This window comes from Euprymna scolopes, chromosome 2 (assembly GCF_053919585.1).
Source record: "Euprymna scolopes isolate OS-2025 chromosome 2, ASM5391958v1, whole genome shotgun sequence".
Classification (NCBI taxonomy): domain Eukaryota; kingdom Metazoa; phylum Mollusca; class Cephalopoda; order Sepiida; family Sepiolidae; genus Euprymna; species Euprymna scolopes.
Window position 1 is genome coordinate 162,110,311 of NC_136483.1, and position 14,071 is coordinate 162,124,381.

Sequence of the window (14,071 nt, forward strand, 5' to 3'; positions counted from 1 at the left end):
TTTTGTGACAACTTTTTCGAATCTGTGTACACTGTACAGTAAAACAAACTCTGAAAACCATTTAAAATTATTATCGAGTTGGAAAGAAAGTAAAAATTTACCCTAAATCCTGTTTTAAACGGGGATATTCATTTAAAACTTATCATCGACAATAAAAGTCATAAAAATGTTTTTTTTTTTTATTTTTTTAATCTGAAAGTTAAGTTTGTATAAATTGTGGAATTTAGAGATGGGGGGGGGCAATTTCCTTAACGACAGCCGCAAAAAAATATGCAAGAGGAAATATTTTGATTATATTGAACTTTTCAGCTTCAAGATGGTCGCCATTGAAATAACGGTACTTGTTATTTTTTTTTTTAATCGCATTTTTAAACATTTTTTGCATGTTAAATTGTTAGGTGAAAGTACAAAATAGTTTTCACGCGTTAAGAATGGCTTTTTAAATAATAAAACGTTATTTCAGAACGGCCCGTATTCTGCATGAGTATAAAAAAAAATGTAAATAAACAAATAAATGAACACATGGTATTTATTTTACCACGTGGTTCCGTTCGAATATTTGAAACTAACGAACCAGAAAGTGTGTGCCAGCGTAAGTATTTCTAAACACACGAGAGAAAGAGAGAGAGAAACAGACAGACAGACAGACAGGGAGGGGGGACACTGCTTAACTGTCACGAAATAATTAAGTATATTACAAAAACAAGGTCAGTACATATATGCTGATAATAGTATAAATTACATTTAACAAAGATTATATAAATACAAAAACAACATAAAACAAATCGATTTATTGGTCGTTTAGGATCTGAAGTTGAGTCAGTGCGTTCAGTGGCTGGGAATTTGTGGCTGGCTCCATTGTCACAGGGAGAGAGAGAACAACTTCCGTCAAATGTAGGCTCCATTTCCTGTAAGATGGCTGGCGTCGAGCCACATATCGAGGAGGAGGAGACAAAAGAAGATGCCATCAACCTCGGATTCCTCGAGTTAACCGACGGGCGACTGTTAAAGAGCCATTTATTCCCTAGCAAGGTCGGCGGCTGGCCCGCCTGGCTCTCCCTCTCACCATTGCCGACCCCCGAGCACCTGTGCTGCCAGGTATGTCGGGGTCCGTGCATCTTTCTGCTTCAGGTGTATGCACCAATCAACCACTTGGACCGTTGTTTTCACCGGACCATCTACCTCTTCGTGTGTCGAAACCCCGAGTGCAACGAGCCGAACTCTGCTCGCAATTTCCGCGTGTTCCGCTCGCAGCTACCTCGGATCAACCGTTTCTACAGCTCGGAACCGCCGGTTGACGAAAGCACTGATAGTCTCGACTTAGAATTGGATTTGGAATCGGACGAGGCACCATGTGCTTCCATGTACCACAGTATGTGTATTGTTTGTGGTTCTGCCGGACCCAAAAGATGCGGAGGTTGCCTGAATGCTACTTATTGCGGCAAGGAGCACCAAGCCCTCGACTGGAAACTCGTACACAAGAAAGTCTGCAAAAGCGGTCTTAACATAGGTTAGTAGAACCAAAATTATAGAAAATTATTTTGGTGCTTATGCACGTTTGCTACCGCGCTATTTTTATTTTTTATTTTATTTTTTAATAGTATATATGTCAGCCTATGTCACGGCAACATATATTGAGTGAGTTTTTAACAATATTTTGTATATCTTTTTATTTTTAACCCATTTTTCCAAACTTACTGTGTTCCACAGAGAGTCCGGTGCCATTTTTAATTTTCAAATACATCGGTAAACTCGGCATGTTTTTCGAGCTGAATAAACATGTTACATTAAATAAAAACACTAAAAAATTATCAAGTTAGGTAGAAAAGTAACTAATCTTGCCTTCGATAACATTTATTTGTTATATATTTGTTTTCTGACAACGTTTTCGAATCTGTGTATAGTAATACAAACCCGATCAACCAAAAAATAATACGTCTCGCTTAGTCATAAAATTTTTTATTTCATTTTTATTTATTTATTTATTTTTTTTTAAATTAATTAACAAAACAAAAACTACTTGGTCAATTTACGCGCTTTTTGGAATATTGAAATCTTCGTTTCGTGACGAAACCAATGGTATATACTGAATTGTCATGTCATTGTAGTGTCACACATCGGTACTTGTACAGTTTAGTCAAGACATAAAAAATGAAAATATCGGTTGTGCAAAGTGCCTGAACATCTCCAAAAATTACGAAAAACGTTGAGGTAGAAAATAAATTATTAATGAAAATAGTTTTTGCTACACTTTTCACCTTTTCTGTTCTCCGTCAGTGGAGAAATCCTTCAGAACTGAGACAATTTTTTATTTTTGTTCTTCTCCAGAGTGCCCCTTTTTTGGGAGCTGGATATTCCTCACGTTAAAAATCTACTTTGTACCTAACTCTGCTCTCGTGGGGAGATGAGTAAATAGAAATAATTAAATTTTTTACCGTATCGTTTTTTTTTTTGTTTTTTTTTTTGTAATTTTTGTATATTTCCAATACTGCGACATGACAATTCAGTAGGTACCATTGGTTTTTGAAATTTAATATTACATTTTTCTAATTTCACTACAATAACAAAGGTTAAAAAACGACCCTGGTGTCTAACTCTGTCCCGTGGGGAGGCATTGTAAATAGGTACAATAACAAAGAACCGATTTAAAAAAAAAAAAAAAACTATTTCTAAATAAGCTCCCCCCCCCCTCCATAGATTTTAAAAGAAAACTTAGCGGACCTGTACGAGAGTGCTCACCCCATAAGAATGCGCGTTTTACATTTTTCGACGATTATCACAAATTACAGACTTGTGTCATGTTAACAAAAAATTTGGAAATAAACTTAATGACTTGTAAGAAGGGTGTCCACTTTCTCGTAACGTTCTACTTCATTGCTAACTGACTTAGTGACTTAGTAAGTCACTGACTTACTGTCATTTTTATAAAGAAAATAATCCTTTGGAAAAATATATCTCCGAAACTATTAATTTACGACAGATACGGTTTTCAGATTCTTTTTTAGCACACCGAAATCTACAAAAACAATATATTTTTATCTACTAGTTGGAGTTCACGCTTTTTCTAAAATAAAACCATTTTTTTTTTTTTTAACTAATGAAATTAATTGAATTTTAAGAGTTCAGTATTTTTCAATTTTTTAAGTTTAAAAATCAATCAAAATTTTCCTATTGATTCTATTTTTACAATATTTTCAGAGTCCACGTGAAATTTTATGCTCTTTACAAAAAAAAACTAATATAATTTAGACAAACTTTTTTTTTTTTTTTTTTTTTTTTTTTTTTTTTTTTAAATTCACGCCCTACCCCCTTTTGAAATGTCCATTAAAAAGTAAATAAACGAGTAGTTTCCAAGATATGAATAAATGTTAGTTTAAAGAAAGTAGGGAATCACTTTTTTATAATAATTTAACGTATAATGATCACCCACTTTATGGCCACCACTAGTGTAAAACCTGAATTTACGCCGCTGAAATACACATTTGCCGAATTTTTGTTGGAGGAGCGTCAACGTGTGGGTGCTCCATTTACGTAAAATTCTTCTTGGAAACTACTCGTTTGCTGGAATTTTAAACGTTTTCGTTTTCAACATCCTCAAAAACTTATAAATATCTTAATTTTCAAAGTTTTTTTTTCTAGTGTGGAAAATCAATTGTCTGCCCCTTGCTGATATTATATTCCAAACATTCCTAATAGGTGTCGCTAGCAGTGTCATTCCAAAACAAGATGGTGTGAAGTTTTTCTTCGATAAAATGTCTCATAATATTTGATTTTCTTAAAAAAAAAAAAAAAAAAAAACTTGATCGATTTACGTAATTTTTGGAATATGACATTTTCATGCAGTGACAAGTACGTACATTATAAAGATTTTTTTTTTTTTCAGATTTTTGTAGTAAAAAGATTACTTGTGGACCATTTATAGACTTGCACCTTATCACAAATTGAAGATAAAAGATCAATAAATATATTCTAATTTAAAACAAACAAAAAAAGTTTTTGGAAATTTACCTGTAAAGTCCGAAGTTTAAAACTTTTTTTTTTTTTTTTTTTTTAGTAGTAGTTATAAGCTTGGAAAGACAGGGAGTCGAATTATTCAATATTTTTCACAAAGTTTCTGACACACCTACCTATTCTGTACTTTAACCTTACAATTGAATTTAAAAAAAAACACATTAATTAAACTTGGAAATACGATTAAAAAATAGCGCGGATCAGTAAGTGCATTGGCACCTGGTTTTGTAATTATTCTATACTTCCACCTATCAATTTAATAAATTAAAAAAAGATATCGGGAAACTTAAATATTCTTAAAAAAAAAAAAAAAGGCACAATAACAAATGCAGTGAATGCACCGAATTGAAGTGGTTGGTTCAATGGTTCATTCACAAAATTGCTTGCAAATTATTTCGACTAGGTTTTTTTGCAGCGATGACAGGGTAAATTAACCCACTATGCAAATTAATTTGCTAAAAATTCCTGCGGATTATTTTGCAAATATTAATTTATTTGGAATTATTTGAATTCATTTTGCGCCGTGGTGTAAGACGATTTCTTCCACAATACTGGATACGCCTGTATGTCTATTTCAATCTAAATGTTAATAAACATCGTTTGATTTTATTTGGTTTCTATAAAACAGCCGCCTTTTAATAAAAAAATGCCCGCAAACATATCCTGTCTTACCACTTCGGAATCTTAACTCTTTGTAAAGGAGGTAACTCTATTTTACTAAAGTAGAAAAATTATTTTACTCGAATGTTTTAAGAAAAATTGCAATATCGTCGCATTTTTACGTTTTTATTATTCTTAGTTGAAAAAAAATCTTACAATTCTTTGTAAAATAGTTACCTCCCTTAGAATAATGAGTTAAAAGTCTAAATAACCATACTAAGTCCGGATGGCAATGCGTCCACTCCCAGAAAAAGATGTTTTCAATGGTTCACATAGATTGAAACTCCGAATAAACGAAGAAAAAAAAAAGTGGGGGGGAGTAATCGGAAAAGAAAAAAAAAACAGACGACTAGAGGCCCGCAGCAAACTTTGGAAAAAAAAAAAAAAAAAAATTGATTTTTCTAAAAAAGAAATCAAATATTTCAAAAAGTAATATTTGTTATGGCTTTCGTTAAAAGTCGCACTTTGTTTACAAAGCCATTCGGCGGGAAGTGACGTCAGACAAATTAAGCAAATATAAAAATAGAAGTTTTAAAACGGCCTTTATTTGAATTTTTATATATAAATAACCTTTTTATAATAAATGCTTATGATTTTTTAATCAAACATCAGTTTTTTTTTTTTTTTTTTTTTTTTTTTTTTTTACATTAAATAAAAATATAACGGTTAAATGTTATAACTTGCAAAAAATGTACTTACTTCACATCCTTACATCATTCGTAGACATTTATGCTGATGACACTACGGTAGCACATCTATGACCATAAATGACCAAGTTCTCTCCGATTCTCTCTCCTCTGATCTTGAGCACGTGGTACAATTGGGAAAGGAGTGGCTGGTTACTTTTAATGCATCTAAAACCAAGCTTCTATGTTTACATCACCAACGTTCTGATCCACATCTGGCATGAATTGAAATGAATGGCTCTTGTCTTGGAGGCCTCAAGTTTTGACAAGCTTCTGGGCTTGACCTTTACTCCTGATCTTAAATGGAACACTTACATCAAATCTGTTGCCAAGGCCGCTGGAAAAATGGTCGGATCCTTCTATCGATCCAGTAGATATGTCACTGCTGATGCAATTCTTTGTGTATATAAGAGCCAGGTATGTCCAAGGATGGAGTACTGTTGCCACATCTGGGCAAGAGCTGCTAGAAAGAACTTGTCCTGCCTTGATAGAGTTCAAAATAGACTTCGTTGCCTCGTAGATGTCCTTTTCTCTTCCCTGCAACCTCTCACAGAAGAGATGTTGCGAACCTGTCTCTGCTTTATCGTTATTTTCATGGTAAGTGTTCGACTGAGCTTCAATCTATGGTCCCTCCCCCCCTCACCAAACTTTCACAAGAAACACTCGTCTAGCTGAAAACATTATCAATAATTCCCCTCTACTCTTTATCTGTGCATAAACCTAAACGTAGATTCCATGAACAAAGCTTATTTCTTAGAACTGCACGCCTGTGGAATTGTCTTCCATTTTCCTGCTTTCCAGCTGACTACAATATGGTTGTCTTCAAGTCCAACGTAAACAAGTTCTTGATGAGCTGTTCCACTTAAGTTAACAAATTTACCGAATTTCCATTACTAACGATTACGTTATTGTCCAATTGACTACTGTACACTCTTAACCCTTATCCTTGAGTAGTCTCTGGGGTTTGATAAGTGGTTATGCCTATGTAAAAAAAAAAAAAAAAAAAAAAAAATCTGCAAATAAACGATATTGTTTTGTTTTCACTTTTGGAGAGTTCCATGCGTAACAAGTGAAGAAAGTTTATTTTAATAAATTAAGAATTTCTAATAAATTAAAATGGTAAAATTTTCCTTTAAGGCCTGTCTTGCCCTAGAAGACAAAAATTCATTTTTGTAGATTTCGTTGTGCTAATAATGAATCTCCTAACAGTTTCCATCACAGAAAGTTTTCACGATATGAAGAAATTATTTTTTCAGAAAGTGGGTGATGACTTTTCTATATAAATGTAACTTAAAATGAGCACCCAGTTTCTGGACGTTTTTTTTTTTTTTTTTTTCTTTCTGCTTTCATCTTTCAAGGACATTGAAGAACAAAAACAAACAAATGTATACATACATGTAATTATGTTATCAGTGGTGGTAACCATTTCTATTCACGCAAGTGCGTGCATATTTTTGCTGCAAACAAGTAGTTTTCCGAACATTAAGCAATGTAATTCTTTATCAGTGGTGTCCATGTCTGTACGTGCAAGCGTGTGCACATTTTTGATGCTTGCGCGTCGTACAGAAATGGCCATCACTGCTAAAGAATTATATGTCCTAATATCTGGGAAATTACTTATTTGTGGCAAATTTAAATGCAATATTTGTTTTTAGCATACCCCAAAACCCCTAGAAGTCGTTATGTTAAAGGTGATTAAGGTGGAAAGTAAAAACTTAACATGGCTTTCAGGAAAAAAACAAAATTACTAGGTGCCTAAAAAGTGGATGCTCATCTTTCGTTAAATTTATATAGAAAAATGATACCATTATATTTTTCTCGGTGATAGTCACAAAGTACGTTATAATTGAAAACTGACCCCCCGATAAGTCACAAATTTTTTTTTTTTTTTTTTTTAATCTGGAAGTTAAGTTTGTAATACGTGAAAAAGGTGCGGTGTGTGTGAATTGTGGAATTTAAAGATGGTGGTTAATTTTCTAAACGTCCGCCCTCCCTCTTAAGTCCGTATTTAAATATTTGTAGGGGTGCTGAGTTTCTAATGCAACATTTTAGTAAACCAATCATCCATTTTAGAACCACTCAGCATTTTTAGGCCAAATTTCATGAATTTGGCTTTAATTTAAAAAATATAAAATAATTAGATATTGACTTTTTTTTTTTTTTTTTTTTTTAATCCATTCGATAATTTGCTGAAAAAATAAAAAAAAAATAAATAAATAAATTAAAAAAAAAAAAAAAATACAGAAGGGGGTACTGCTTCCATACATGTGCCAATGACTGGCTCATCAGTCACTTCTCAAATACTCATTAATTTTCTGATTTTAAAAATAAAATCTTTGGACTATTCTCATCTTGAGTGTCATTTTCACACTGGATCTGCACAAAATTTTCACTGCGCTATTGGTCCTTGCATGAGGACTTATGGTTAAAATAATTGAAAAAATTCAGTTGTAAAAGTGACCTTCTTTTGAAGGTGAGTGCAACCGAAAATACAATTGCGAATTAATTAGGACTTCTATCCAACCATGGCTGATGGAACAAGAACATACTACTTCTGGATTATTTTAGAAATTTTGTACACATTCCCAAGTTCAAGATACACCTGAAGAAGGTCGGAGGTTACATCGAGCAAAACATTGTGAAAATGACACTGAAGATGAAAACAGTTTAAAGAATTCAAGTAATACAACAAAAAAAAGCATGCTGTTCCTTAATCCTACCACTAACCCTAAATCCGGGTGACAATAAAAAAAATTTTGTTTTGACCGTTAAATTTTTTTAAATTGGTAAATTCCTATTTAAGTTACGGAAATTATTTCTGATGAAATAAGGAATTACTGTGAAATCACTTTTTTTTTTTCTTCTTTTTTTTAATCTAAAATAATGATGCAAAACAATGATCAGGAATGGCATAGCCCTGTTGCAGATTATTGATACATTGAGGTGTTGGTGTTTGATCGGTTATACAACTAAAAAGGCACGGGTAAAATGCAAATAAAGAGAGGACAAACGCAGATGAACAGTTGTAAAAGAAACATTTATTTCACCTTAAATACAAGAAAATGTAGAAGTACTCGAGGAAATCGATCAATAATTCTGGAAGCAGGAAGATTGGAGAATAGGAAATGTTGTACCTGAACAGCAATGGAGTCTGGAGAGATGGGAATGCAAGAAATTGGATAGCTGAGAAGATAGGAAATATAGAAACCGGATCCTGGACAGTATGGAGCAATATCACACAAAGATTAATGTCCTCAATGGCTAGACATCTCCTCACCCTGATGTGTGATGAGATGTCTTGGATAAGTCTGGTCCATATGGACATGGTAAAGGGCTGGATTGGTGGGAAGAGTGGTTGCAGAAATTAGCTGTATCCTAGAGCTGAGTATTAACGGTCACTTTGACAGGCACTAAATAGGGTGCCGGATGTTGATGGGTACTGGAACAGGATGCCTGGAGCCACTGCTGCTGGAAGGAGCCCCTGAAATCAGAGTAGCATAACAGTGGGAGAAGGAGCTGGAACTGCAGGAGTTTGAGAGTAGAAACCAGAGAAGAGAGCTGAAGTCAGATGGATGAAGCAGGCAGCAGGTTGTGAAATCACATTTTAGTTTGTACTAATGTAATGCCTGGGTGTATTGAGGTAAATCAAAACTCCGGGGGGGGGGGGGGGGGGTTAAATAATAATAAAAAAATGTTTTGGTAGGTGAGTATGAGAATCGAACCCGTACCCTTGAGTTGGAAATTAATGTGTGAAAAAAAAACCTTGCGATGTTACCATTGGGCCACCGCGACATACAGCGTAGACGTGTTTGAATTTATTTATCTAACTATAACTATAAAAACAGGCGTGCGTGATAAAAGTTAACTTTGCTGCTTCCATTTGACCTAATTAAGAAGGTCAAATAGAAGTCACGCAGCGTCTGAGTTTGTTTATCGAAATTTGACTGTCTGATATACAAGATTGATCAAAGCTGATTGCTTCTGGACGTTTTTCCCGGCGCAATGCCGCGAACACGTCCGTTTGAGTTTAGTTTCACTTTATTTATACTAAAAAGCCCAATCAACACGCGAGAAGCCAAAATAGCAATAATTTTGTAAAAATCGACGTAAATAAATCTATACGCTACGCGCTTTCCTAATTCGTAGATATTATTATATAGGACCTATATACACAGTTTTAAGCGATAGTAACGACCCCGGGAGCGTGTGCAAGAAAAGCCTTTTGAAGACATACACGAAATGGTCACACACATTTTGCCTTTTATATATATAGACTAGCGAGGGGTACCCGGGTGTTTTTGGGTGTGTGTGAAAAAAAAAAGGGAGCTTTTCCGACGCGCAGTTGGAAAATAGTGTGAAAAAAAAACCAAACAGGTGCTCGTTTTTAATTGACGTGACGGCGATTTTGTGCGAGACAGTTTTTAATGAGGTCAATTGAAAAACCCGCTCGCCCGTCGAAAAGCGAATGTAACGCGTGCCGATGCGGGGAAATGTGGAATAATTAAGGTTTGAAAGTGAATAAAATTAAATAGACAGGCGAGGTCCGCGGGTAACTCTGAGATATTACAATTTCTGGATGATATAAACAGTTTTAAGAAGTTGCGAAGCGAGCGAGCGCTTTTTCGAAAGAAGCCTTTTGCAGACATCGCGGAAAAGCGCACACACACACACACATTTTGGCTTTTATATAATAGAAGAAGAAGAAGATGTTGGCCCTAAAGAGGCAGTTTGATTTACGAGTGCTGGTGTTTTCTTTTACTCTCTGGGCTTGATGACTGGCTATGCAGTCGAAAGTGGAGGGTGGGGGGGGTTCCTGATACCCTGGCTGAACTGGATTTTTTTGGTCAAAGTCTGCCATATTTATCTAGAAGGTAGCACAATCAACTATGATTAACAACCAAACTTGTTTTGTGGCCAAATGTCTGCGATGTTGATTGATTTTTATTTACATATATTTTGGTCAATATTTAGAGCCTGGTATTTGTACTAGGTGTAAGAAAAAAAAGTCTAGAAAGTTAAAAAGCATGCGTTTTGAAAGGTCAAAGTTTTGTTGTTTTTTTTTGGGGGGGGGGGTAACAAAAATGGTGTACAATGTTTCCAAAGTGGTTGAACTGATATGATAATAGCATCCAAGATTTGATGCAGTTATTTACTTTAAATTTGCCAGTGTAAAGTAATTTCTACCCAATAGTCATCATTTTTATAAACAAGTCAAGAACAAGTAGCTAGTTTATAATCTTGTCTACAACTCTCTAACTGGAGTTATCGTTCTTCCTTGGCTAGCCTCTTCCTTGACTTGTTTATAAAAATGTCAGTGAAGGTACAGAATAGTTAATAAAGGCCACCTAATAACATTATTTAGAAACCTATTCTTAACATTAGGGCGAGTTTATAATGCGACTTTTTTCAGATGACATTTCATTTCGTCGTTTACATGTTACTATGGCGCTTCTGTTTTTTTTTTTTTTTTTTTTTTTTTTCGGAATACAAATTGAAATATTATAGGCACCGCAAAAAATGGCCGCAAAATCAAGTTGTTGTTGTTTTTTAAAACTAAATTACATTTATTATTTCTGAGTAACTTTTTTTTTTCCAGAAAGATAAAACCCTGAATTTTATCATATAGAAAACAGAATAATGTAAAACTTTTTCTACTATTTTTAATTAAATTTTAAATGTTAAATTTTCCCAAAAAGTTAACAATTGACATTTTTTGTCTTGCACAAAAAACGTACTTATATATTTAAAAAAAAAGGCTTTTGAAATAATTTATTTATTTATTGTCTAACTAAGATTTAGGATGATTTTCTAAGAGAATATGCAAAAATATTATAAGTATCTGAATTTCAAATAATTCCACTTATTCATATAGGTAACCAGATATTTCACGTCGATGTAGAGTCTAGATCGACTCTGTTTGCGTTTGATAAGGAGAAAACTATGGAAGACCAAACAGGCCAAAAAAACTTATTTTTCAGTGATGAAAATTTCAATGTATTATTAAGCTGAGGCTGGCCAGTACCAGATGGGTGACCATTTGTATGAGTTTGGTTTTTAATGTATATGTGTGTGGGGGCCAGGCTCCCCAAAATGGGGGGGGGGGCAATTTAAAGCAGAATAAAAAAAAAATTATTTCAGCGCGTTTGGTCCACCGTAGTCGAAAGGCGGCAAACATTTTCAAACAGGATCGAAAAAAAATGCTATTTTTAACACAAAGGGCACAATATTTATCGAATTTTTTTTTTTTTGTATCGATTATTCAAAGCATGCCCTGTTTAATAATAGTCATGCATTATTCGGCTCGCTAAAAAAAATTGTTAATTTATTTATCAAAAATTTTAAAATGGCTTTTTTCGTATAAATATTAAAAAAATTTTTTTTTTTGTTTTGCTTAACTTAAATTAATTATTTTACTTAACATATTCACCGAATTTCACACTTCAAAACTCAAAAGCGGGATAATTAAACACAATTGAAGTTCTGATATTCAGACGTTAAAATAAGGTATGCAAACAAGTTCTTTTTTTTTTTTTTTTTTTTTTTAATCTATGATTCTGTCCCTTACAACAACACAATATGTTTTGTTCAGTTTCAGATGATTATTTTAAGCATATTTGTTCCCACTTCAAAACAAGGGGGGGGTTTTGTAAGCAAAAAAATATATATATATAAATATCGTTTATGAAAAATAAGTACACTGTTATAAAGTTCATTCTTCTCCTAATAATCGCTGAAAATTTCGTATTGATCGGATAATTACCTGATTTTTGGTAGATTTTTAAAAAGACGGTCCATCAAAAAGTACTGACCTGCCCCCCCCTCCCAGTTTTGGCGGTGCCTAAAATATTAAGTTTCAATTAAAATCAATGGCATCTACTGAATTATCATGCTGAAATTAGTAAAATATGCGAAAATTATGAAAAATGATAAAATAGAAGATTAATGAAAATAGTTTTCAAAGAATTTCTAAATTATACTTAAATAATAAACAATTCCAAACTGAGTTACTTCCCTTGTTTACGTTGGATTTTAAACAAAATGTCATCTCAATGTTTTATGTAAAATTGCAGTAATGTTACTGAATTGCAACATGACAATTCAGTAGACGACCTTGCTTTTAGTTGAAATTGACATAAAATTTAGAATTGGTTTTCAATGGAATTTCAATTTTGCTGATTTCGATTTTCGTCCTAATACCAAAGAAGCACTATTATCTTTAAAGTTATTTTTGTTTTAACAGTATTGACCCTGAGAGACTTTTTTTTTTTTTTTTTTTTTTTTTTTTTTTTAAGTTCAAGAAGTTTCCAGACTTTTGTATGGGCACTTTTATTGATAGTACACGTATGAAACTCTAAGGTACACTTCGGTGTTGACTTGTAAGCCAACCTCGAAGATATGAGGTTGCATGATGTGGCCCTCACTTAAAATCCATAAAAGATCATAACCGTGACCGGAAACTTTGTTTTTATCATGCTGGGCACGTCCCTGTTATCCATCAAATGGAATCATGTATTTTCTAGGGTGATAATTTGATCATTCCACCCTGTATCTATCCATATATCTATAAAAGTGAGAATGTGTGAGGAAACTTCTCAACCTACATACTTGACAAATTTTTGATATATAGAGGATTCAGACATGTGGAAAACTTTAATCTGTTTTCATCCAGCAAAAAAGGTTGCTAAAAGGTCAAAATTGAAAACTGGTACATGGAGGTTGTTGAATTTTTATTTGTTAACTGTCTCACGAATGTGCATGCATGAATTGTTCACATGACGGATTACTTATGTTAAGAATAAGTCAGTTTGAAAACACGTCATGCTGGTCTAATGGTTATCTTACTTGACTTACTGTCTTTAAGTTTTGGTTTTAATCTTGGCTCGAGTAGTGAACTGTTTAGAAAAAAAACAATACTTGCATGCACATGTCTAAATTTCTGTATGAATTAAAATATTTATGCATATTTTATGACTGGACAATGCCGGGTGGCTTGCTAGTATCTATATATTAATATGATAGGGTGTGTTATTTTGTATCATGCTTACATCTTTTTTCTTCCTGTTCATTTTATGTTAAATTAATATAGAAAAGTGGTCCCCCGCTTTTTGAAACTGATTTCTTCATATCTTGGAAACTACTCATTTCCTAGAATTTTAAACATTTTTGTTTTCGGTAATCTCAAAAACCTATAATAGTGGTAATTTTAAAGGATTTTTTGGAGGGTGGAAAGATACTGCACATTTACCAATGTTTCCATCATAGCCCTTTGTTTTCCTAGTTTTGCATATAAATTACAAAATATCTGATATTTCCCCCAAAGCCTCTGGCCTTGATAGAGGGGAAACTAAAACTTGCTGCTATAGTTTCAAATGAGGGGAGACTTGATTCCAAATATTTCTTATGTTATATCTCCCCCCCCCCTTTGGTTTTCATACGTAAAGTAAATTTCACAATGGATAAGGATTATTTGATACTGGAGATATTCATAACCGTACCCTATTTCCAAAAGAAGGGAGATATAACATGAGAAATATTTGGAATCTAGTCTCCCCTTGCTGTTATTTCAGATCATTTGAAACCATAATAGCAAGTTTCAGTCTCCCTGCCATCAAGGCCAAAGGTTTTAGGGATTATATGTGTGTGTGTGTTTCTTGTCTTCCTCCTTTTCTCCTCAACACTATGAAACTGGGTATGAGAACAAAGTGAAAATGCCC

The 14,071-nt window shown here is 33.6% G+C and overlaps 2 protein-coding genes across 5 annotated transcripts in view; one reads left to right on the plus strand and one right to left on the minus strand.

Annotated features, from left to right (window-relative positions):
• Positions 1–596: 596 nt before the first annotated feature.
• Positions 597–14,071, plus strand: part of LOC145298094 (uS5 assembly chaperone PDCD2-like) — a 50,223-nt gene continuing 36,748 nt past the window's right edge. The window contains exon 1 of the mRNA XM_080144295.1: positions 597–1,510. Within this exon, the coding sequence (XP_080000421.1) occupies positions 916–1,510 (595 nt within the window). The 5' untranslated portion in view covers positions 597–915. The remainder of the gene's footprint in view (positions 1,511–14,071) is intronic.
• Positions 8,376–14,071, minus strand: part of LOC145298110 (syntaxin-7-like) — a 156,438-nt gene continuing 150,742 nt past the window's right edge. For 3 of the 4 annotated variants that reach the window (XM_080144304.1, XM_080144302.1, XM_080144300.1), the window contains one exon: positions 8,376–8,838. In XM_080144304.1, the coding sequence (XP_080000430.1) occupies positions 8,746–8,838 (93 nt within the window). In that variant the 3' untranslated portion in view covers positions 8,376–8,745. The remainder of the gene's footprint in view (positions 8,839–14,071) is intronic. The other variant, XM_080144297.1, reaches the window with a different exon arrangement.